The sequence below is a fragment of the Podarcis gaigeae genome, assembly GCF_964106915.1.
Source record: "Podarcis gaigeae genome assembly, chromosome: 4".
NCBI classification, from domain to species: domain Eukaryota; kingdom Metazoa; phylum Chordata; class Lepidosauria; order Squamata; family Lacertidae; genus Podarcis; species Podarcis gaigeae.
In genome coordinates, this window is record NC_139677.1 from 68,733,529 (window position 1) to 68,760,021 (window position 26,493).

At 42.9% G+C, this 26,493-nt stretch overlaps 2 protein-coding genes across 9 annotated transcripts in view; one reads left to right on the forward strand and one right to left on the reverse strand.

The window, feature by feature from the left end:
- The window catches only part of ARL13B (ARF like GTPase 13B), a 40,955-nt gene extending 33,740 nt beyond the window's left edge, over positions 1-7,215 (reverse strand). Inside the window, exons 1-4 of one of the 8 annotated variants that reach the window (XM_083736991.1) lie at positions 7,048-7,215; positions 6,415-6,575; positions 4,965-5,035; positions 425-674 (exon numbers count right to left, since the gene is read on the reverse strand). In XM_083736991.1, coding sequence (XP_083593117.1) covers positions 425-674; positions 4,965-5,035; positions 6,415-6,473 — 380 coding nt within the window. In that variant the 5' untranslated portion in view covers positions 6,474-6,575; positions 7,048-7,215. Of the gene's footprint in view, positions 1-424; positions 675-4,964; positions 5,036-6,414; positions 6,576-6,877 lie in introns of all 8 variants that reach the window. The other 7 variants (XM_083736990.1, XM_083736988.1, XM_083736989.1 and 4 more) reach the window with 7 other exon arrangements.
- A 2,664-nt stretch (positions 7,216-9,879) lies between these two features.
- PROS1 (protein S) overlaps positions 9,880-26,493 on the forward strand; it is a 39,578-nt gene continuing 22,964 nt past the window's right edge. The window contains exons 1-3 of the mRNA XM_083736684.1: positions 9,880-10,191; positions 17,618-17,775; positions 24,862-24,886. Coding sequence (XP_083592810.1) covers positions 10,113-10,191; positions 17,618-17,775; positions 24,862-24,886 — 262 coding nt within the window. The 5' untranslated portion in view covers positions 9,880-10,112. The remainder of the gene's footprint in view (positions 10,192-17,617; positions 17,776-24,861; positions 24,887-26,493) is intronic.

Below are 26,493 nucleotides of genomic sequence, written 5' to 3' on the forward strand. Positions count from 1 at the left end.
TCTGATAATGCATCACTTGCACCCCCTGGTGTTAAACACGGAGACCTCATTAATACCAATGGTTAGCTAATAACATGCTTATGTTAGACAACACAAGGGTCATATTACTTGTGTTGACATCGTTATTCGTCAAAACAATTATAGAGTTATCACTACAGGCCATAATGGAATGTTTGCAGAAATTATATAACTCATTTCAAGAGTGTTTGCACAGACAATAGTTCTGCCATATTGAAGCCATCATTTCTAATGACATCAACAGCAACACAATACAATTTAATTTCTCTGCTTGTTTGGTTGGAAAGAAAATATTCCGCTTTAAAGGCAACTTAAGGAAAAAGTAGTATCACAAACTCAATGTTTTAGGAAATATATTCAAGTTATAGATCAGTACTTAAAATAATTCTTGATTTTTGTTACTTACACTAGTACAGGTTTCCCTGCTATCTTGGGATGCTTTAGAACTTCTGACATAGTTTCTTTTGTCTCTTCCATTCTCTCAACATCACTGGAATCCACAACAAATATTACCCCATATGATTCAGCATAGTAATTCTTCCAGATAGCCCGGATTCTCTTGCCACCTCCCAAGTCAAAGATTGTGACTTCAAACCGGCCTTGCTTAAGATCAATTTTAGAAAAGCCAACAGTTGGGGCCACATCCTCTGGGGACTCTGATGAAATTAAAGAACAAGTTATGAGACACTTGCGATACAGTTTATCTTTTTTGGGGGGCTGTGGGCACTTTAAGACAGAATACTGGTTTTTCAAATTGTAAAGTGTTAATTTTTTTTTACATTAACAGACACACAAGCATGTGTGAGCACACACAGAGAGACACTTAAAATGAATATCGGGGACCATAATCCTCAAAGTATCAAATAAAGGAAAGGTAAGAAGAGGGTAATGTTTTCCAACTCAAGATCAAGTTTGGAGAAAGGGAAACCTATTTCCAAAATGTTATTTCTCTCCAGCCTATTTTTGATGAGGTGGGGGGGGGGGCAATGCATCAATCTGGTAAGAGAGATTGATGTACTTACAGGATCAGAATAACATGAATTTTACAGACCCGTTTCTAGTTTTTCTATGTATATAATGGCTACAAATATTACAAACATGGATCACAAGATGTCATGTGGACAGACAATAATGCATAAGCTGCTGTGATCACAATGAATGCAAATTAAATTTCTTATCACCTGTCTTGCTGCAAATTATGGTCTAACTGATGGTAGGCTACCAATTTCAGCCTGTAGAACAGAACTATACAAATCCTGGACATGTTTAAGGCAATATTTCACGGTGGGACTAGAAATTCATGTTAATAATGTCTACTTCATATGCAAAACAATGCCACGTTTATGAAGAACTGAGAGAGCTAGATACCATACCCTGAGTAGAAACCTTGAAGAAGCAACCCAATAAAGACAGGTGGAGGTGACAAACTCCTCATATTAAAATGATCTTGTTTCACTTGATTTCATATTCCCACATTTCAATACAGATTTGTTTTTAATGAAGATAATTTGTTGCTGGAATGCTTTCTGCCACGGCTTCATAACCCAAGAAAAGCTAGAATGAGAATTTGTTTGGAGCTACAGGCATCACTGGGACGCAGGTGGCGCTGTGGGTTAAAGCCTCAGCGCCTAGGACTTGCCGATCGAAAGGTCAGCGGTTCGAATCCCTGCGGCGGGGTGCGCTCCCGCTGCTCGGTCCCAGCGCCTGCCAACCTAGCAGTTCAAAAGCACCTCCGGGTGCAAGTAGATAAATAGGGACCGCTTACCAGCAGGAAGGTAAACGGCGTTTCCGTGTGCGGCTCTGGCTTGCCAGAGCAGCGGTGTCACGCTGGCCACGTGACCCGGAAGTGTCTCCGGACAGCGCTGGCCCCTGGCCTCTTGAGTGAGATGGGCGCACAACCCCAGAGTCTGTCAAGACTGGCCCGTACGGGCAGGGGTACCTTTACCTTTACCTTACAGGCATCACTGTGCCAAAGGATGCCCATGCCAAGAGCTTTCAGGGCAGGGGAGAAGTGAAGTGACTTTCTCTTTTCACCAGTTTCAGTTGAGAACCATAATGAGGAATACCCTGATGTTCACAACGACTTTTCAGTTGTCAGGAGCTTCCACTGAGATGCTGAAAATGAAAAGCCCTTGCCCATGGCCCCTTTGGATCTGGGTCATACTGAAGTCATATGATCTTTTCACCTAGAAAAGATACTCACTATTTTCACATATGAAAAATCCACTGTTATTCTGGACTGGATTCATCCAAAACAATGTGTTCATGTATGTCAATAAACTGTCAAGCACTCAGAACAGACACTTCTGAAACTTCTCCCCAGCTGAAACAGAAATTTTATTTGATGCTAAGCTTGCATGCTGTTTTATTGGAGCTGGCAGAGGAGAGAAAGTGATGCTAAAAGAGATTTTTATGGTTGAAGGGATAAAGGTGATCTGGCAAATTATTGGTACCTTCCCAATTATAAATAGGGATATAAAAATATCATTAGAATAACACTTTGTTATGCACATACAATTTCCTTCTTTCCAAATTATATCACAAGTCAATATCATAAAAAGGTAATACCTACAACATTGATTTTTAGGTAAAATTTACTGATGTCTGCTCATTACTGTGCATTTCAGCAAATAAGAGTTACTGCACATACAAAGGGGGGAGGCAAAAGGGAACCATTGATTTTCTATCCTAAACTAAAATGTGAAATGCCTCATTAATGTGGATATTTTATATATGTGCTATAATTAAAAAATAATTTATGTCAGCAGTTCCTCAAATGCTTACGAAATATGTTTCCCTTCCATTTTATGACACAAGGTGACTCCTAACAAACATTATTTTTCTCTACCATGATAGAGGCACCAATCATCTCCAACAACTGTCTGTAAACCCTTTACTTTGGAAACATGCAGTAGTAGTGTATATATATTGAAGTGCATATATCTGAGCATAACAGCCTCATTTTGCATCTACATTGCTCCCAAAGCATTAGTGATATCCAGAGGCTCTGGAAGCACTAAAAATGTGCATGTGGCTAAAGATGTACAAAACAAATGAAAGCAATGCTCACAAAAAAGTGAGATGTTCTGACAGTGATTCACTGCACCCTCTATACAGGCATACTCAGAAGCAAGCACAACTCTTTTCAATGGGGCTTGTTCCTTGGTAAGTGCATGAGTTTGCAGCCCAAGTGCCTATGGCATCTCCAAATATAAGCCCAAGCAGAATTCAAAGGAGGGGGACAGCCATACAACAGAAGTTTTGCTTTCAACTAGAAAAGAACCCACATTCAGCTTAAAAAGTGCAACTTGTAGCATCAAACAGAAAGCAATTATCCTGCTATATTACATAGCTTTTCCTAGACCTACAGTGGTACCTCTGGATACGAATTTAATTAGTTCCAGGGATCCGTGTGAACCCCGAAACTTTCGCATCCAGAGGCGCCACTTCTGCATATGCAGCGGTAACCCGCTTCTGCTCATGCATGCACAGCGGAAACCTTTCCCATTACTTCCGGGTTTGCTGCGTGAGTAACCCGAAGGGTGTTCATCAGTATGCAGATGATACCCAGCTCTACCTCTCTTTTAAATCAGAACCAGTGAAGGCGGTGAAGGTCCTGTGTGAGTGTCTGGAAGCGGTTGGAGAATGGATGGCGGCTAACAGATTGAGGTTGAATCCTGACAAGACAGAAGTACTGTTTTTGGGGGACAGGAGGCGGGCAGGTGTGGAGGATTCCCTGGTCCTGAATGGGGTAACTGTGCCCCTGAAGGACCAGGTGCGCAGCCTGGGAGTCATTTTGGACTCACAGCTGTCCATGGAGGCACAGGTCAAATCTGTATCCAGGGCAGCTGTTTACCAGCTCCATCTGGTACGTAGGCTAAGACCCTATCTGCCTGCAGACTGTCTCGCCAGAGTGGTACATGCTCTGGTTATCTCCCGCTTGGACTACTGCAATGTGCTCTACGTGGGGCTACCTTTGAAGGTGACCCGGAAACTACAACTAATCCAGAATGCGGCAGCTAGACTGGTGACTGGGAGCGGCCGCCGAGACCATATAACACCGGTCTTGAAAGACCTACATTGGCTCCCAGTACGTTTCCGAGCACAATTCAAAGTGTTGGTGGTGACCTTTAAAGCCCTAAATGGCCTCGGTCCAGTATATCTGAAGGAGCGTCTCCTCCCCCATCGTTCTGCCCGGACACTGAGGTCCAGCTCCGAGGGCCTTCTGGCGGTTCCCTCACTGCGAGAAGCCAAGTTACAGGGAACCAGGCAGTGGGCCTTCTCGGTAGTGGCGCCCGCCCTGTGGAATGCCCTCCCATAAGATGTCAAAGCGATAAACAACTACCTGACATTCAGAAGACATCTGAAGGCAGCCCTGTTCAGGGAAGTTTTTAATATGTGACATTTTAGTGTATTTCTCATCTCTGTTGGAAGCCGCCCAGAGTGGCTGGGGAAACCCAGCCAGATGGGCGGGGTACAAATAATAAATTATTATTATTATTATTTATTATTATTATACGTATCCAGAGGTGTTCACAACTAGAGGTACCACTGTATCTGTGGTTTTGGTCACTCATTTGTATTTGGTCCCTCCTTAATGAAGTAACGAAGTGCAGTATCTGTAACGTATGCCTGAAAGTGTTAAATATCCTGAGTGTAATTAAACAGTATAGCCATTAACAGAAAGTCTTTTTTTATTCAGTTGGGGGTTTCGTATTTACTAGCATTATATGGCATCTTGCAGAACAATCCTAACCATGTCTACACAGAAGTAAATCTACTGAATTCAGTGGGGTTTACTCCCAGATAACGGAGGTTAGGACTGCAGTCTTGGCCTTGTTTTAGCCAAGGGCAATAAATAAAAAAATTCCTCCTGTGCAAACAATATTTTAAAAAGCTCATTTTAATACTTTTATAAATACAAAAATAGTTCAGATATTACTTACCTCCTTGGATTCCTTTCACTGTTGCTGTTTTTCCAGCGTTATCAAGACCCACCATGATTAATGTCACACTCCTTTGAATTATATACAAAGAAAAAATATTTTCAGACTTTGTCCTGACTAAATGCCATATAGAATTTTAGGGGGGAGGGACTGAATGTATCATCGAGACTCATCAACACCACCAAGTACCTATTACTTATATGCAGCACCATTTGTAACTGTAATCTTACATGGAAGCAATGGAGAGTTGGGAATAGAGGCATTGGGAAAACAGGGGAAGAATATGCAAAAAAATTCAACTACTCATACCATAGGGTAATGTGACTAGGGGAGATACTCCAAAGGCTTCCTGGAAAATGCAAGTTTTGAGAAGGGACTTGGAGCACAGAGGGATCCTGAGATGCAGTTACATAAATATGAAGAAGTAGAGGTCTCCCTGTGTACTTAAATATGTTTTTTGTCAAGTTTCCCCCCCACATTTGTACAAACTTTGAAATTTCTCTAAGCATTGTGTTGCTTTCCTCTCGTGCTATGTCCAGATACCTGTGTTTTTATTGGGCCATACTGTGGCACTGGAAACAAGTACCAAGGGAGAACTAGCAAGCTCTGGATATTGAGTTGGGTAGAAGAAATCATTTTTCTGTTTAAAAAAAAAAAAAAGCACAGCAGTGCTTCTCAGCAAAAAAAGAAGAAGAAGAGAGAGTGGGATTCTGTTTTTGCCTCTTGATTAATGTGGATAGATGATGTCAATTGTAGCACTGAACAGAAATGTTGTCGTGGTTTCCTTGTGCCATGTTGCCATGCCTTTAACCACCACATTTCCCCACATACAGATTATGCTCCCCCAGTTAACAAAGACATCATGCTCATATTCAGAGGTCTTTGTTCTTGAACTAATCTCCAGCAGAAAGTGCTACAGAGACTGAATACTGGTTCAAATAAAACCCTGGGTTAGTGAAAATGGAGAGACACAGGGACCTTTACCTGCAAACAGTTCCAATAAGCTTTTAAATAAGACTGGGGAATAAGAACATGCGCATGAATGCCACTAATAAAGGTCTATTGTATTTTCACATCCACATGCCCTTTCAAAGTGCACATTTAATGTTACCAATTTCTTTTACCCTCTTCAGTTTACAGTTTTAAAAATATACCATTTCAAAATGGTTGGGCTATTGTTGTTTTTAAAGCCTTTGGGTTGTATCCAGTGCTGCATGAGTGGCACTCCACTTGCACAAATCTGCTCTAGAGGGATCCCAGGAACAAATTTTGAGCTTGTGCAGTGGCCTGTAGGAAAATCAGAGCTCCTTTGCACAAGCAGAAGTCTGCTGCACAAGTAGAACAGCACTGGACATATTCATCCTCTTTGTGACACTTGCCAGACATAGTACAATCTTCAGACTACTTCACGGCATTGAAAAGGAGTTGGTTGTAACGTCTAGTAATTTACCTGACAGGTTCTCGCCACCGCTTTAGCCAGTTGCAACAATTGGCCATCAGACTATACATCCCTATCTAACAGCCATTCAGCACACCAAATAAATTAAGCACGCAGCATGTAGACGGATCCTGGAGTTCCAAGACATGAGCAACTCGGATGCTGTTTTACACCTAAAATAAAAAAAGGGAGGAGGAGATACAATGAATAATGAATCACCAAACTTTATTATTCCAAAACCAACTCAGAAATCAACAGCTTTTATCTCTTCGCGCCAGATACACAATTTTGTAGCGCAGTGAAGAGGTGCAAGCTGGATCCTAAATTTTCCTAGATAATGGATACAAAATATTCCCAGAGGTTGGATTTTAACCTCAGGGAATATTTAGCCGGCACCCCACACTGGATTGAGCCTCGTTTCCCTAACCAAGCGCCCAGAAGGCAAATGGGCCCGAGCCTAACGAGCCCCTTTTACCAGCGCCTCAGGGTAGGAGCACGTCAACACACCGAGACAGGTCCGCCACCCCCGGCTTCCCCATCACAGCCAGACCCTCGCGGAGGGGAGGGGCATCCTCTTCGAAGGCGCCGCGCGGGACTCGCCGGCCCCTCCCGCCCTCCCCGCTAACCGCCCTTTCTCCGCCTCACCCGTCACTCCGGGAGCCCCCAAAGCGGCCGCCGGTTCTCAAGAGCGGCCCGTCCAACGGAGCCACGTGACCGCCGCTGCTTTCGCCCCGCCTTCCCCTCTTTCACGTGACGCCTCGGGAGATCGCTTATTGGTTCAGGTCCCCGAGGCAGGCCGATAACGACGCGGGGCGCGCAAGGGACGCGTAACCAAGCCGGTTTCCAATGGTTACCAGGAGAGCGGAGCGAAGGAAACGGGGGCGGGGGCAAGGAAAGGAAAGGAGCCAATGGAGAGCGGGCGGCGGCTGGATTGGCGGCTGCCCGCCGACCATTAGTTGCGAAAGAGGCGGGGAAGGGTTTCCAGGGTGACCAGAGCTCGCGCGCGCGATGCGGATGCGCAGCAGCAAAGGCTGCCTTTTGAGAGGCGCTTTCTCGTCGTATAAGAGTGTTCTCTCTAAGCACGTAAAACCTGTGTTACCACCAGTCGACACTTTTTTAAAAAAATGCATTTATATCCCATGTTTTTGCCCGAGGAACTCAAGGTTGCACGCATAGTTCTCATTTAATTCCCAACAACAACCCTGCGAGGTAGGTAGGTTTGGCGGAGAGGCAGGGAGTGACCCAATAAATAATAATTCCTCCCTAAAAGTCCAATGCCTACATGCCTACTAGCCAGCATGAGTTCCTGGGCTAGTACGCTCCCTCCGTGGATTCCCATCTCAAATCGACTGACAAGAACGGCAGCTTATATGTACACACGGTAACTTAGAACGTAGCCTACCTTACAGGACTGTTGTGAATTCACAAGGCGGAGAGGAGGAAAGCGCACACAGCCTTGAGCACCTGGATAGAAAAGCAAGATAGAAATATGCACAGAGCATAGTTTTAACAATGAAAGACACTTCCATGGGAAGTGGTGATGGTCATCTCCGATGGCTTTAAAAGAGGACAGATACAAGGATGATGAGGCTCTCCAATGATTGCTAGTCTCAGTGGCTAGGGCAGGGATCAGCAAATTTTTCAGCAGGGGGCCGGTCCACTGTCCCTCAGATCTTGTGGGGGACCGGACTATATATTTATTTTTTTTGGGGGGGGGGAGATGAATGAATTCCTATGCCCCACAAATAACCCAGAGATGCATTTTAAATAAAAGCACACATTCTACTCATGTAAAAACACACTGATTCCTGGACCGTCCGCAGGCCGGATTTAGAAGGCGATTGGGCCGGATCCGGCACCCGGGCCTCAGTTTGCCTACCCATGGGCTAGGCTCTGTCTCCAGTACCTTCTGAAGACTAGCTGCTATCAATACATAAATAGAAACCAAAGTCCAGTCAAACATAAACTCAACCTGGCAAGTAACAGCCTTTGATTTGGGGAAGAAAAGCAGGATAAGGCCGGTGGGCCGGTGATGCAGTGCAATGCTAAAGAAACCAGTGGGGAAACATATGATGGAAAAAACAAAAAAAATGGTATGTTTGGGATGGTACCAAACAGTCCATTGTATATAGCCAGGCACTACGTTACAGCCGTATCTGTTCCAATTCTACAGACAGAGACTCTCACCTAAGAGATCTACAGCAAACCTTTTTAGAACTAAAATGCCCAGCAGATGAAGTTAGACAACAGATCAACAGAGCCAGACTGATACCCAGAGAACTTGCTGCAAGGCAGACCCAAAAAAGAAAATAACAGAACACCTCTAGTCATCACATACAGCTCCCAAGTTAAAACAGTACAATGCATCATCAGAGATCTACAACCTCTCCTGGACAATGACAGTTCTCTATCTCAAGCTCTGGGAGGAAGACCTTTCATTGCCTACAGACAGCCACCCAATCTTAAACAACTCCTAACCCACAATAATACTACAACCAGACTTAACACGGACACTGGCACCAGAGCCTGCAATAAACCCAGATGCCAACTTTGCTGCCACATACACCTGGACAACACCATTACTGGCCCCAACAACATCACACATACCATCTCAGGACTATTTAATTGCTCATCGTCTAACATTGTGTATGCCATCAAATGCCAACAGTGTCCTACAGCTCTCTATATTGGACAAACAGGCCAAACCTTACGCCAAAGAATAAACGGACATAAATCTGACTTCAAGAATCACAAGACAGAGAAACCAGTAGGAGAACACTTCAATCTCCCAGGACATTCTATACAAGATCTCAAAGTAGCTGTTTTACTACAAAGGAATTTCAGAAATAGACTGGAAAGAGAAGCTGCTGAAATGCAACTTATTACCAAACTTAAAACCATGGAGAGACCTGGTCTGAACAAAGACATTGGATTCTTATCTCATTATACATGACAAAGCCATTTTTCACCTTCTCACCCCTTGCTTTTTCCTGTAAGACCTATTGCAGTCCTTAAGAGTCGTCAACAGGCTCATCACAGCTATCTGCCAATCACCCATTCCCACCACCCTTCTGAGTAATACCCCTCCCCACCTTCTCACTATATAGAAGGGTCTGGAAACTTGTTTCAGTGTATCTGAAGAAGTGTGCATGCACACGAAAGCTCATACCAAGAACTAGCTTAGTTGGTCTCTATGGTGCTACTGGAAGGAATTTTTTTATTATTATTATTTTTTACTATGGCAGACCAACACGGCTACCTATCTGTAACTGGAAATATGATGGAAAGGCAGCTTTGTCTCTAATATCCCTTCTCTCACTCTCTCTCTCTCTCTCTGGCCACTCTTTTCCAGTCAGCTGCTGGAAACCAGCACCAGGGAGGTTCAACGGCCTCTGAGATATGGACTCGAGGTTCCCTCCCGTGCTTCCTGTTTACCCACCATGTGAAATGCAGCAGGAATGTTTCCTGGAAATGCCTCTGTATGCAACCAGATTCCAGCCCCCAGCCAGTCTCCTTTCCCTCCCCTCCCTCAGCAGGGGGAGGTCTGAACATTTTCCCTGCTGCTGCCTCCCTGATTCCAGGCACGGTGTCAACTGAGAAGCAGCAGCAAGAAGGCGACCTGTCAGCAAATGCAAATAGCCCCCTCCCCTTCCTAACCCGCAACAGATACACACGCCCTACATAACCCACTGCAGCTACTCCCCCAAAGGATGAGGCTTCACTGCGTGGCTTGCTTGTTTATTTCCTGCCTGTATATTTCAGCGATCGCTCTCTCTGAAGCTAGGACATGTAAGTAAAATCAGTTGGATTCCCAACTTTAGTTAAAAGTTCGTTTTTGTTTGCTTTTCCAGTGAAACTCAGAATTGTGTCCCGGTGCCCTCTTGCTCCAGCTGGGTGCTTGTAGTGTGTAATGACAATTGCAAAACCGTTCTAAAAACAAAAAGGGTGCGAAGGATGTATCTCTGCATCAACAAATTTCTGCAATAGTAGAGATGCAGCACATTTTCTTTGTGTATTTACTCAGAAGTAAATCCCATTGAGTTCAAGGAAATTTGCTCTCCAGAATGTGTGCGGAGGACAACTGTAAACTTGATTTGGCTCATTTGTATCAGGTATGGCTGAGAGATGCTGATTTTGACTGTAAAGAGCTGCTCTTGTTGGAAAAGTGACCCTGTTCTGCTCAAGCAAATCCCCATCCCCCATCTTGAAGCAATCAGTTTTTGTGCAAAGCAGAGCTAAGGACTAGGAAGCAATCAACGTGCTGAAGAAGTAATTAGTAATACTGACAAATAAACATGTTTTCCACTACTGCAAAATAATGAGGTCACTTAAAAAACAATGCTGTGCTGCAGAATGTTTATGCAATATCTGACACAGGATAATAACAAATAATAATAATGATTCTTTTTCTGATCAAGAGTCAGCTCTCTTTTTGTTCGAGTTTTTGGCAGTATTCTTTCACCATTACATTCCTGGTTTTCTTTCTTTCTTTCTTTCTTTCTTTCTTTCTTTCTTTCTTTCTTTCTTTCAAGTACTGTGCTATTTCTATCACAAGAGGTATGCTATAGTAGCCTCTCACCTTAAACCATAGCTAAAAACAAATTATGGTTTAATGTGAACAAAAAGCGTGCTGTTGCATGCCGCTCAAAAGTTCCCATGATGCTCCTAACACACACACCACACTGGAAACAACCTCAGCTTATGGGTTGTTCCTAAGGAAACCATGATGGATTTGTCAGGTTTTTTTTTCTTGGTGTAGCAGCAACAGAAGTAGAGGAGGAGCACCACAAGAACTTTTCAGCAGTATGCAACAGCACACTGCTCATTCACAATAAACCATAGTTTGTTTTAAACTATGGCACAATGTGACTTGCAAAGTGGGCCTAAGCATGGGCATAGCCAGGATGGGGGGGGGGGGGCAAAAAGTTGCTGAGCTTTTACAATAGAGGGCAAAAGGGAAAGGCATTTTCATAGCCTATGACCACAATGCCCACTAGCCTGATGTAGGAGGATGAGGAAAGATTTGTTATCCATGGTAAATGTGTTTAGGATTGCTTGTTCAAAATGTCAGAAATATTAGCTATCAAGTAACACAGAATTTACCTCTGCTTTCAACATTGGTATCCAAAACTAAGACTTAAAATTAAATTAAAAGAATGATGTTACATAGCTAGGAAAGCTGGGGGGGGGGAGTTTAAGATAGCAGAAAAGTTTTATTATTTTTATTGTAGAAGTCTGACAAGCTTTATTAGCTCTTCTGCATCTCACAGCGATCTATGAGAAAACACTTTTATTTGATGGACATTTTGATTGGAATTGCTTTCATTCAGAAATGATATGCTGTACATAGAAAAGTTTTTGCAAAGTTATAAATCTTAATAGATTTGCTTTCCTGGATATATTACTTCTGGCAGAATACAGAAACAGATTTTCAACAAATTAAACAAAGACAAGGATCCAACAAGCAAATGCCAACTGACTTTTATAAAGCAGAAAGCAACTTGTGCGAAACTTACAATTGTATTAGTAGAACTGAGATATATCTTGAAAGTGCAGTGTATGCCATGCTGCTGTAAAAAATGTTTTTGCCTCAAAAGATCTGCATTGGAAGGAAAGTTATTTGTAACTCAAAGCATTCAATAATTTGAACATGGGGCTAATAAAATGTTTCACTTTTACTTTTGTTTTATTGAACTATGAAGTCCATATCCGTTGGAAGCCAATAGCAAGTGCCCTGTTGACTTGAGAAAGAGGCTAGGTCAAATAGGTGGCGAGGAGTACCTCTGATCAACTTCAGCTGTTCCTGGACAGGGGTAACTTGTATCCACAGCAGTTCAGGCATTGGTGACGTCAGAGATTGATTACTGGTTGCTCTGGTCTCTCCAGCTAGCTCAGAGTGCAGCAGTCAAGACTCCTGACTAGAACAACCTGTCATCAGCATATAATGTTGCTGAAATGACTGCGCTGGCTGTGCTACTAGGCCAGGGTGAGGTCTTGCTGATACTGAAGTTGTACAGTAGTACCTCGGGTTAAGTACTTAATTCGTTCCGGAGGTCCGTACTTAACCTGAAACTGTTCTTAACCTGAAGCACCACTTTAGTTAATGGGGTCTCCTGCTGCTGTTGCGCCGCCGGAGCACGATTTCTCATCCTGAAGCAAAGTTCTTAACCTGAAGCACTATTTCTGTGTTAGCGGAGTCTGTAACCTGAAGCGTATGTAACCTGAAGCGTATGTAACCTGAGGTACCACTGTACACAATTTGGGACCAGAGTATTTGAGTATTTCATTTCCTGTGTGCCAGGCATTCCAGTTTTCAAGTGAGGCACTTATAACTGTTCCACTCCATAACCACTCTGACATTCATTCCATAACCACCAGGAACAAGGTATTTTAGCATTTCGGAAATTCTCTCTGGATTTCTGCCATTGAAATCCCGGTAATGTCCAGGCATGTGGCAACCCTAATTTAGTGGAATTCCCTCTTTTTGGATATCCAGCAAGTGTCCAATGTGCTTTGCTTTGGACCAGGACCGGACTTCAACTTGCACCAGCCCCAAACAGCATAGCAAAAGGTCAAGGATGATGGGAGTTGTAGTTCAGCAACATCTGAAGGGCTCAAGTTTCCCATCCTTCTTAGACCCTTGTTAGAACTTTCTTATTCTCTCTCTTTCTTATTGCCCTCTTGTTGTCCACACTATTGAAGATGCTATACAGTGGTACCTCGGTTTAAGAACAGCCCTGTTTATGAACTATTCCGTTTACGAACTCCGCAAAACCAGAAGTAGTGTCCCAGCTTGTGAACATTACCTCGGTATAAGAACAGAAGCCGAATGGTGGAAGGGCACTGGCGGCAGGAGGCTTCGTTAGGGAAATAACGCCTCAATTTAAGAACGGTTTTGGCTTAAGAACTGACTTTCAGAATGGATTGAGTTCATAAACCGAGGTACCACTGTACAATTTTTTTCTGTATTTTATATGTTCTTTCAAGACTCAAAATGTACCATTTTCTAGCATTTTCTATATTGAGCTGTATAGAATTTCTCCCAAATAGATAAGAAATTAATAAATATACTCTCTACTTTTGATTGGAAGGTGCCCAAAGCTCATTTGATTTGCAGGCCTCACTGCATTGTAGTGGAGCACTTCTAAATGGGTCAGTTTCCTTTCTCACTTGAATCGAAACATATGACCTACATGCAAGAAGATTTCTTCTTTCCCTGACAGTAAAAGCCTTATTCATCAATCACTTTTCAGTGATATTCAACTCCTAAAGCCCAAGCCAGTGCTTTTTTTTTTTCTGGAAAAAAAGGTTGGAGGACTCACCGCAAAGTTTGTTTGTTTGTTTGCTTGTTTGTTGTGGGACAGTCGCAGTGCCATACACATATAGCAATGGCTAAATGTAAGATGTGATTAATAAACTCAAGCAGACAGTGATCTGGATTAGAAATGGCAACAACTTGTATTGATTTTTGGCTCAGGCATTGGGGGTATATCAGTTCCAGCCCCTGCAGGACAGCCCCCTTCAAATTATTTATTTAATTTAAAAAAGTTAAGGGAACTCAGCTCCCCTGAGTTCCTGCTCAACCTCCCTCCCCCCCCCCCACCGGCCCAAACAAAATCTTATTTGGTCAGAAGGTGTCCCACTGAAATAGGGTTTTATTTTTTTATTTAGAAATGCAGCTTTGTTTATCCAAATTACTGTCCTTGTCTATTATCTGAATAATGCTCCTGATTATGAAGAAATGCTCTGAACCATTCGGACTAGCAAAATTGATTTTTTAAAAATACCTTTTTAGCAGCAGTTGCTGTATATCCTACAGCTGTGTATCCTAACATATCCTTCAGGTTACATACACTTCAGGTTACAGACTCCGCTAACCCAGAAATAGTACCTTGGGTTAAGAAGTTTGCTTCAGGATGAAAACAGAAATTGTGCTCCGGTGGTGCAGCAGCAGCAGGAGGCCCCATTAGCTAAAGTGGTGCTTCAGGTTAAGAACAGTTTCAGGTTAAGTACGGATCTCCGGAACGAATTAAGTACTTAACCCAAGGTACCACTGTATATATTTTTTGTTCTTAAGTAACCTTTTGTTCCTTAAGTAACCAAAACAGCACCATTCACAGCAGTGTTCAGAGAAACCCAAGCTTCGCAGAAGTTTAAAAAAAATACAGAGGGAGAAAGTCTAACCAGGGAGATGAGACACCCCAAAACAGCTCAAAGCAGTCTTTGCATTCTAAGTGGCCACAGGATGCTGAGTGTTTGTTGTAGGATGGGGAATATAAAACCAGGCGGTAGTGGTGGGATGGAGTGTCTTTGGGAAAGTCATGTCTGGTACCCTGAATAGGAGCACTCCATAACTATCTGTTGTAGGCCCACTTGTATGATATATTGCTGCATGTTCCCTCTGTCAGGAATATAAGATTTTAGTGCTTAAAGAAGTGCTAGTGGTATTGAAGTTATGCTACACCCTCCCCAGGAAGGCTCAACACATCATTTTATTACTTAGTTTTTGGTGGCAGTGTTTGTTTCTTTCTTAGTAAACACTGGTGTGCACATTTTGCTGTTGTTGTTGTTGTTGTTTAGTCATTTAGTCGTGTCCGACTCTTCGTGACCCCATGGACCAGAGAACGCCAGGCACCTCTGTCCTCCACTGCCTCCCGCAGTTTGGTCAAACTCATGCTGGTAACCTCGAAAACACTATGCAACCATCTCGTCCTCTGTCATCCCCTTCTCCTTGTGCCCTCCATCTTTCCCAACATCAGGGTCTTCTCCAGGGAGTCTTCTCTTCTCATGAGGTGGCCAAAGTACTGGAGCCTCAGCTTCACAATCTGTCCTTCCAGTGAGCACTCAGGGTTGATTTCCTTCAGTATGGAGAGGTTTGATCTTCTTGCAGTCCATGGGACTCTCAAGAGTCTCCTCCAGCACCATAATTCAAAAGCATCAATTCTTCAGCGATCAGCCTTCTTTATGGTCCAGCTCTCACTTCCATACATCACTACTGGGAAAACCATAGCTTTAACTATACGAACCTTTGTTGGCAAGGTGATGTCTCTACTTCTCAAGATGCTGTCTAGGCCTGTCATTGCCCTTCTCCCAAGAAGCAGGCGTCTTTTAATTTCGTGGCTGCTGTCACCATTTGCAGTGATCATTGAGCCCAAGAAAGTAAAATCTCTCACTACCTCCATTTCTTCCCCTTCTATTTGCCAGGAGGTGATGGGACCAGTGGCCATGATCTTCGTTTTTTTGATGTTGAGCTTCAGACCATATTTTGCGCTCTCCTCTTTCACCCTCATTAAAAGGTTCTTTAATTCCTCCTCACTTTCTGCCATCAAGGTTGTGTCATCTGCATATCTGAGGTTGTTGATATTTCTTCCGGCAATCTTAGTTCCGGCTAGGAATTCATCCAGCCCAGCCTTTCGCATGATGAATTCTGCATATAAGTTAAATAAGCAGGGAGACAAAATACAGCCTTGTCGTACTCCTTTCCCAATTTTGAACCACATTTTGCTAGTGCTATATTATAAGCCATGTAATTATATCCTACAGATATAAGCACATTCATTTACTAATTTTATAACTTTTTTAAAATTTGTAAAATATCTTGAGTTCCAGTCTAAAAAAACCATACAAAGAAGAGTCTACTAAAATTTACATAGGGCCATGGAAGTTTTTTACTAGTCGCCTTCCTGCCTATTCACTGCTTGGATTTTAATCACAGGACATTATTAACAAGGCAAAAATATGGAAAGAATGCACAGTTCCAGATAATCCCACATTACAGACACAACTATGGAATGGTCTTGCTGTGCAGTTGTACAAGCACAAATCTGCTGTTTTTGTATTTGCCAATGTAGTATTTTCTTTACTCAGTTGTGTCTCAGGTATACAAAGCTGCATAACTAGGCTATTTCAATATTTTGTTCATTTTGCCCCGTCACCTAGTTAGAAATGTTCAATCTTCTTAACCCTTTTCACATATACATATCAATACCCACAGACCAGTCCAGTCCAAGCCAGTAGGAAGAAGTTGAGCCTAGTTTAGCTGGAGTGTCCTTGTTCTCTCCCTAGAGTGCTTTGCATGCCAATCAGTCTCTGCTGTCAGGGGCCTCTTTTATACATCCCTGCCCAGTATGTGGGAAAGTGAGCTTGTTCATTCCTGCTGCACGGGTTTCATTGCTTGCAGATTCCCTCTAAAACAGATTATTTAAGTATTCTTAAAGTTATCCTCACTATCATTTTGACATATAACTAACACAAGCAACTGTTCAGTGACAATCCATTGGTAGAGTAGGTGGGTAGGTGGATAAATTTGCTGCAGAGGGGCAGCTAATCAGTTTCCCCATTCCATGCCATTTTCTATCTGTCACTTAATAGTCTGTGGCTGCTAAGCAGTTCAGTGCTCATTGGGCTGTTTTGTTTTTAAGGGGTGGGGTGGTCCTTATTTTCCCCAATTTGATACAACACTTATAGTTTTCATTGGCTGGTCTTTTGGCTCCTTTTCTGCTGGTGCTCAGTGTTCTCTCTTATGTGGATGCGCATCACATGAGGAGCCTGGTCACCATGATACTTTCTGTATGAAATGACAGGTTATAGGTGCCGGAAACTTGCTAGGCTGTTGGGCCCCACTGCCCTGTTCCCACTCACACTGTTAATTTTAAGCACATGGCTGTCCTCAAAGAATCATGGAAACTGTAGTTTAGCTACAATTCTCAGCACCTCTAACAATCTAGTTACCAGTACACTTTGGTGAAAGCCAGGTGCTTTAAATATATGGTGTCTATTCTATTGAGGATGTATGGAGGGTTCCTGCTTGCTGCTGTCCTGAAAAGCATCTTCAGGTCTACTTATCTTCACATCTAACTGACTGGAAATGAGAATTCTGTAGCCATGTGAAATTGACTAGACCAGAAACCGGCTGCTCCTGTGGAAGATTTTCCAAGCTTCATGGCACTCCATAGGTTCATTCTTCATTATCCCAGCTGGCTTTATCGGGAATTTGTCCTGTTCTTAATATGTTTAGCAGGTTCTTAATGGGTTAGAATTTTTAGCACACACACACAAAACAAAGCAATGCTGACATTTAATTAGTTATACTGCTTTAATAGTGGTCCATGTGGCCACCAAAATCTTAAATTTAAATCTTTGTTATAATCTAAGACATTGCTTGGTTGCACAGCAGAGCCTCTTACATGCAAAATGCTTGTTGTTGTTTTTTAAGTTTTATCTGAGCACCATGCATCAGAGTTTCTTGCCAGAAAACGTCGAGCAAACTCCTTTATGGAAGAAAGCAAGAAGGGGAATTTGGAGCGGGAGTGCATTGAAGAATACTGCAACAAGGAAGAAGCCAGAGAGGTCTTTGAAAATAACCCTGAAACGGTAAGAGCTCTTAAGACTATGGACAGTTACTAAGGGTGGCAAGTAGTCTTGGTAGAGCATAGCCTGCTTCTGTGATTTATAGAATTGTAGAATTGAAAGGGACCCTGAGGGTTGTCTAGTCCAACCCCCTGCAAGCAGGAATCTAAACTGAAGCATTCACAACAGATGGCCATCCAATCTCTGCTTCAAAGCCTCCAGTGAAGCAATGCTCACCACCTTCCGAAGGAGTATGTTCCACTGTTGAACAACTCTTAGCATCAGAAAGTTCTTCCTGATGGGGAGTCGGAATCTCCTTTCTTGTAACATGAAACCTTTGGTTTCTAAAGCAGGAGGAAACAAGCGTGCTCCATCTTCCATGTTGACAGTTCTTTAAATATTTGAAGATGGCTATCACATCTCCTCTCAGTCTCCTCTTTTCCAGGTTAAACATACCCAACTCTCTCAACCGTTCCTCATAGGGCTTGGTTTCCAGACCTTTGATCATCTTGGTCACCCTCTTCTGCAAACATTCTAGCTTGTCAATATCCTCCTTAAAGTAGGCTGCCCAGAACTGGACACAGTACTCCAGGTGTGGTGTGACCAAGGCAGAACTTTTATTTATTTATTTCAACAATTTGTATACCAGTTAATCACAGTTGTCTCTAACTGGCGTACAATAAGACTAAAAACAAGTTAATACTATAAAATCAGAATTCAGTTCAGTAAGGCTTCAGTAAGCATTTGATAAGCACTGGAAGTTTAACATGGAGGGAAATAGCTGACTTAACTGGAAGGGAGTTCCACAAAATTGAGCCCTGTGCATGTGTGGCTCCTGATGGATATGAGCCATGTATCCAAGCCACAGGGGACCACTAACAGTGACTCCCCAAAATTCCTTGGTGACAGCGCAGGACATTCTGAGGTATGCTGTTCCCAAGTTGTTAAGAGTTTGTAAATTAATGAAAGAAACTTGAACCAAGCCTGGCAGTGTAAGGGCAGCCAGTAACATGCCCTTCTAATGTTCAATATGTGCACATACACTTATTTTACAGCTATCATTAAGCACACATTTATACACTATTCTGAATTTTCCAGCAAACCTAAATACTAGGAGCCTTTGTTTAGGGTTTGAATAGTAAATCCAATTCCTATGTACACTTTCACATCATTAAGCAAGTGACGGTATATGGGATTTCTCCATATTATGGCTTTAGTTCAGATTTATACTGCTCTTTATAAGGCTCTTGTGTCATTTAATTTTTGCTCATATTTCATCTTCACTCCTGTTCCACTTTGATAGAGAATGACCATGCAACAAAGCTTTTATCAGCTCTTGTTATTGATGTTTTAATTTGCTGGAAGCCGTCCAGAATGGCTGGGGCAACCCAGTCATATGGGTGGCGCATATATATATATATATATATATATATATATATATATATATATATGCTTTCGTAGATTTTCACGGGTACAGGAATGCAGGTTTTGGTGTCCTCGGGTGTCTTCCCGTGTAAAAGTTGGGGTGTCTAGGCGACGTTTCGACGAGGTCTCACTCGTCATCTTCAGGCTGGTGCTTTCGGCTTCTTGTTACTGGAACAGAGCGGGATCTCAATGTTTGAGTTCCTATAAATACTGTAGAGGGGGTGTGGTGTCTAGCCTCCAATGTTCTGGGCAGAGAGGAAGTTCCCAGGCTAGTGTGCCTTTTCTTCTTTTGTTCCTTAATTACTTGAGAGATACCTTGAGTGATTTCTTGAGTGATATCCTGAGTACCACTTAGGTGGGTCATTAGGTGTGGATTAGTTGCTAAAGTCTTTGTGTCTTGACCTCTTGAACTTTGTGAAGAGTTTTCCTGAGAAGATGGCTGTATTGCACTTAGTTGTGCTTTGGCTTGGCTTCGTGTATAGGGGCGAGCTGTGGTTTTGTGGCTTGTGTCAGCCAGATCTGTGTAGGGATTGCAGGGGGGTGCAGCATCCGGAGGTGCCACCATGGATTGGCTACTGGATGGTGTCAGTAATTCATCTGTGGAGAGGGTCTGGGTTTGGGTCTGGTGTGGTTGATTGGTGTTGGCGTTCTGTGTGCCTCTGGATCTGGTGTCAGTTTTTGTGGAGAGGGCTAATTTCCAGATGTCTGGCAAGCGGGATGTGTCGTCACGCTTGTTCATGTTGTGAGGGTGTTTCTCTATCTCGATGGCTTCCATGATTATTCTCTTGTGGTGATGTTCCATGTTAAAGAGCAATTTGGAATCTGCAAAATTAATTTCGTGTCCTGTTTCTTTCATGTGTTGGAAAAGAGAGGAAGTTTTTTCTTCTTTTTTGACGGCATTCTTGTGTTCTGCGATACGTGCATTTATTCGTCTGTTTGTTTGTCCAATGTACGTGGCTGGGCAGACTTTGCAGGGTATTTCATAGATCCCTTGGTTTTCCAACTGGATTTTATCCTTGGGGTTTCTGAGGATATTGGCTATTTTTTGGTTGGTGCAAAAGGCTGTTTTGATATTGTGTTTATGGAGGATTTTGCTAATTTTATCTGTAGTGCCCTTGATATAAGGAAGGAGGGCCATGCCATTGTTTTCTTCTGTGTCTTGGTTTTTGGGGGGTGTTTCCTTTTGGATTAGCTTCGTAATCCTGTTTTGCTGGTATCCATTGGCAATTAACACATTTGAGAGATTCTGTAACTCAGTTGTCAAGTGGTCTTTGTCAGCCAGGCGTTTGGTTCTGGAGATGAGAGTCTTGGCTACGGAGTTTATTTGTGCAGGGTGGTGGTGTGATTGTGCATGTAAGTAGCGGTTGGTGTGTGTTTTTTTCTGGTAGATAGTGTGTCCTAGGGAGCCATCAGGTTTTTTGTAGATTAGGACGTCAAGGAAGGGAAGTTGGTTGTTGGCTTCTATTTCCATAGTGAATTGTATTTTGGGGTGTAAGTTGTTGAGATGTGTGAGGAAGCTATCCAGTTTTTCCTTCCCGTGTGGCCAAATTACAAAGGTGTCGTCAACATATCTGAGCCAAAGTTTGGGTTTGTGTTCTGACTTGTCTAAAGCATTGGTTTCAAAGTGTTCCATGTACAGGTTTGCGATGACCGGTGAGAGGGGTGATCCCATAGGTGCTCCTTCTATCTGTTTGTATCTTTGTCCATTGTGGATGAAGTACGTGTTGGTTAGGCAGTGGTTGGTCAGGTCCAAGATGTATTCGGGGGGATTGTATTTGTTTTGAATAGCTGTCAAGGCTTCATTAATGGGCACTTGTGTGAAGAGAGATACAACATCGAAGCTCACAAGTAGGTCATTAGGATGTAGGTTTTGCTTCTTTATTGTTTCTATGAACTGGAAGGAGTTTGGTACGTGTGAAGAGATGGATTCTGCATAGGGCTGAAGTTGCTTGGCGAGAAATTTAGCACACTAGCCTGGGAACTTCCTCTCTGCCCAGAACATTGGAGGCTAGACACCACACCCCCTCTACAGTATTTATAGGAACTCAAACATTGAGATCCCGCTCTGTTCCAGTAACAAGAAGCCGAAAGCACCAGCCTGAAGATGACGAGTGAGACCTCGTCGAAACGTCGCCTAGACACCCCAACTTTTACACGGGAAGACACCCGAGGACACCAAAACCTGCATTCCTGTACCCGTGAAAATCTACGAAAGCAAATATCTTACCTCTACGGGGAGGAAACCTTCCAGCTGACAAGAACCTACGAGAAACTAGAAGTCCGAAGAGCCACCATCTTATGTGATCTCTTGTTCCTACGCAACTGCCGAGACAACAAATTAATTCCCACATGCTTCCAACTTAAATTCCATTCTAAAACCCCAGCCACCGAAAGGATCCTGAAACGAACTGAACTATCCCTAATCAGAAACGAACTACACAAGAAAAGATACCTACTAGACCAAACCAACAAAGATCTACTCACTCTTCACCTCAAACTCTGTAACAAAATCCACCCTGCACTCTGGGACAAATGCAAACAACTAGCCGTCTGGAGAGCTGAAACGGAGACCTCACATAAGACAGACACACACACCAACAAACTCCACAAACTAGAGAAACGCCAGAAGCCCGGCCACCCTCCACAGCAACCCATGAAACAAACAGTACATAACATATCAGACAGGATCCTCACCACAACTGAAACCAAAGTACTCTCCAAAGGTTTCAACTTTGCAGTCGCCCCGAGACGCATCCCCACGGAAAACATCATATGCGGAGTCGAAGCTAGCCTAACCAAATTCAACCCAGATGAAGCCAATAAAATCAGACTTGAAGTCACCAACATCCTCTGCTCCAGCAAACCACCCAGAAGCAATTTACACAAAGAAGAACAGAAAGCACTCACCAACCTGAGGAAAGACAACAACATAATCATTCTCCCAGCAGACAAAGGTAATGCCACAGTGGTGATGAACACATCGGACTACCAAGCAAAACTATCAAAGCTACTCCAAGATCCTGCCTACAAACCTATAAAAACAGATCCCACCACCTATCTGGAAAAAACCACCAAATCCAAAATAAAAGCCTCTCCTATCAGTGAAGAAATCCAGCTAAGAATCATCCCCAGAGAAAAATCATCCAGATGCCCCAAACTCTATGGCCTCCCCAAGATACACAAAGAAGGAACACCACTCAGACCAATAGTCAGCTCCATAGGCTCACCTCTACAAAATCTCGCTAAATTTCTCGCCAAGCAACTTCAGCCCTATGCAGAATCCATCTCTTCACACGTACCAAACTCCTTCCAGTTCATAGAAACAATAAAGAAGCAAAACCTACATCCTAATGACCTACTTGTGAGCTTCGATGTTGTATCTCTCTTCACACAAGTGCCCATTAATGAAGCCTTGACAGCTATTCAAAACAAATACAATCCCCCCGAATACATCTTGGACCTGACCAACCACTGCCTAACCAACACGTACTTCATCCACAATGGACAAAGATACAAACAGATAGAAGGAGCACCTATGGGATCACCCCTCTCACCGGTCATCGCAAACCTGTACATGGAACACTTTGAAACCAATGCTTTAGACAAGTCAGAACACAAACCCAAACTTTGGCTCAGATATGTTGACGACACCTTTGTAATTTGGCCACACGGGAAGGAAAAACTGGATAGCTTCCTCACACATCTCAACAACTTACACCCCAAAATACAATTCACTATGGAAATAGAAGCCAACAACCAACTTCCCTTCCTTGACGTCCTAATCTACAAAAAACCTGATGGCTCCCTAGGACACACTATCTACCAGAAAAAAACACACACCAACCGCTACTTACATGCACAATCACACCACCACCCTGCACAAATAAACTCCGTAGCCAAGACTCTCATCTCCAGAACCAAACGCCTGGCTGACAAAGACCACTTGACAACTGAGTTACAGAATCTCTCAAATGTGTTAATTGCCAATGGATACCAGCAAAACAGGATTACGAAGCTAATCCAAAAGGAAACACCCCCCAAAAACCAAGACACAGAAGAAAACAATGGCATGGCCCTCCTTCCTTATATCAAGGGCACTACAGATAAAATTAGCAAAATCCTCCATAAACACAATATCAAAACAGCCTTTTGCACCAACCAAAAAATAGCCAATATCCTCAGAAACCCCAAGGATAAAATCCAGTTGGAAAACCAAGGGATCTATGAAATACCCTGCAAAGTCTGCCCAGCCACGTACATTGGACAAACAAACAGACGAATAAATGCACGTATCGCAGAACACAAGAATGCCGTCAAAAAAGAAGAAAAAACTTCCTCTCTTTTCCAACACATGAAAGAAACAGGACACGAAATTAATTTTGCAGATTCCAAATTGCTCTTTAACACGGAACATCACCACAAGAGAATAATCATGGAAGCCATCGAGATAGAGAAACACCCTCACAACATGAACAAGCGTGACGACACATCCCGCTTGCCAGACATCTGGAAATTAGCCCTCTCCACAAAAACTGACACCAGATCCAGAGGCACACAGAACGCCAACACCAATCAACCACACCAGACCCAAACCCAGACCCTCTCCACAGATGAATTACTGACACCATCCAGTAGCCAATCCATGGTGGCACCTCCGGATGCTGCACCCCCCTGCAATCCCTACACAGATCTGGCTGACACAAGCCACAAAACCACAGCTCGCCCCTATACACGAAGCCAAGCCAAAGCACAACTAAGTGCAATACAGCCATCTTCTCAGGAAAACTCTTCACAAAGTTCAAGAGGTCAAGACACAAAGACTTTAGCAACTAATCCACACCTAATGACCCACCTAAGTGGTACTCAGGATATCACTCAAGAAATCACTCAAGGTATCTCTCAAGTAATTAAGGAACAAAAGAAGAAAAGGCACACTAGCCTGGGAACTTCCTCTCTGCCCAGAACATTGGAGGCTAGACACCACACCCCCTCTACAGTATTTATAGGAACTCAAACATTGAGATCCCGCTCTGTTCCAGTAACAAGAAGCCGAAAGCACCAGCCTGAAGATGACGAGTGAGACCTCGTCGAAACGTCGCCTAGACACCCCAACTTTTACACGGGAAGACACCCGAGGACACCAAAACCTGCATATATATATATATATATATATATGATATGATGTCAGGTGGCCCTTAGCACTTGACCATGATTGATCTCAGACTATACAGAGTATACATTGAAGTCTTTAAGGTGTGGCCTTAAAATTATGGAACCTCCAGGTTCTAGAGTGACGAAGCAAAGATGCTCCCATCTTGTTCTTTGCAATCACAAATGAGATTGAATAGTGAGCTCAGTTACAGGTTCTTAGCCACATAATTAGAAAGGATAACCTGATCTCAGTTTGTTGGTTCCTCAGGAAGTATTTTCAAAGTTAGGCTGTTTTGCCACACTTTACTTAATAAATATTTTGTGAATTGCATTAAAAAAACAATTTAATTAAACTATTAAACAAGCGGCAAATACTAAAAATGGATAAAATCAATTTCTTTATGACCTATTACAGTTACAGCACAAGCAGATTTTAATTATCATCCTAAGCAGTGCAAACAATTAAGCTGTTTCTCCTATTTGATTTACATTCTAATGGGATCTGTCTTTCTTCCTTTTTCTTTTTAAACACAGGATTATTTCTACCCCCGATATTTAGGTAAGTTTTGTTTTAAAAAGTGCTAATTTATTTACTTATTTAACATTTAGATGGCAAAAAAACACATTTTTTTCTTTAAAAGATTTTAGGAGAAAATTGGAAGGTGGCTGCAATGAAATGGTTTGCAGTCAGTGAGACTGCTTAATGTGATTATATTTGCAAAGCATATAAGTACTTGTCTGTGTGGGCAGCATCTCCCATTATAGCTGCCCCACTGTGACACTATATGGGATGTTTTTCATTGAGGGCAGGATGCACAGCACAGAACTGTTCTCTCTTAATGCCATATTTTCTTCAATCCAGCAAGGCTAGCATCTCCCTATGAGATCACCCACTGCCCTGCATTCTAGCTTCTGTCTGCAATAGCAATTATATGGAGAAAGAAACTGCATCTGAAAGTTTTCTTGGGAGCAATTATGTCATTGAAAGATGACTGACTAAAGAGCTCGCCAAACAGCCTCAGCCCAGTATACCTGAAGGAGCATCTCCACCACCCCCATTGTTCAGCCCAGACACTGAGGTCCAGCTCCGAGGGCCTTCTGGTGGTTCCCTCACTGCAAGAAGTGAGGTTACATGGAACCAGGCAGAGGGCCTTCTCGGTAGTGGCACCCACCCTGTGGAACACCCTCCCACCAGATGTCAAGTAAATAAACAATTATCTGACTTTTAGAAGACATCTGAAAGCAGCCTGGTTTAGGGAAGTTTTTAATGTTTGATATTTTATCGTGTTTTTAATATTCTGTTGGGAGCTGCCCAGAATGGCTGAGGAGGTCTGGCAGGTGCAATACTCCCACCCACCCACACATGCTTTCCACATGCTTTCCCCATGTGGTGGCAATCAGATGGGAAAGATTCATGAAATGGGACCTACAAGTTGAAATAGTTACCTTGGCAACTTCCTTCCATATGAGTTTCATTGTGGTCATCAGAGTAAGCATCTGGCATAAATGGGGACATTTTTGTTGATTCCAAAACACCTTCCCCTGGAAACCTGGCTGACCTCTTTTCTCCCTGCCTTCTGCAAAAAAGTGAAAAAAAAGCTGCTCTTTCAACAGGCCTTTGCTACTGGCAAAGTTTGATTATCGAGTGACATTCAGGCTGATGGATATTGCTTTTTGTTGGTGTGATTTTAGATGGTTGTACTGTAACCTTAGCTGCCCTGGAGGTCACATTCCTGGGACAGAAGGGCAGGACAACTTATTTTTTGTCCAAATAAATAAAGCAGCAGCTTTGTGGCTGTCTCATATTCCACAGTAGGCCTAGCAGTGTGGGGATTGATCTAAAAGCATTGAGGGACACATGAAATGGCAGCAAGCCAGGTGTTGCTGTCTTTTGCTGCCTGATTCAATGAACAATTTGAAATAATCTTAGCTGGGACTTTCATGGGACTTGCTCCAAGGTAAATGTGTTTAGGATTGCTGCAATACTAGCCAGTTTTTGGGCTGTAATGGCTGATTACTCTGAGATTTCTCCTTCTTTCCTTCTTTGTACAACATAAAGCACTCTTTTTATGCTTGAGGAATCGTATTCCTTGTCTACACCCACCTTCTGTACCTGGAGTGATTTGTCAGCTTTGGTGGGCGCACTATGATGTTGTACTGTCTTGA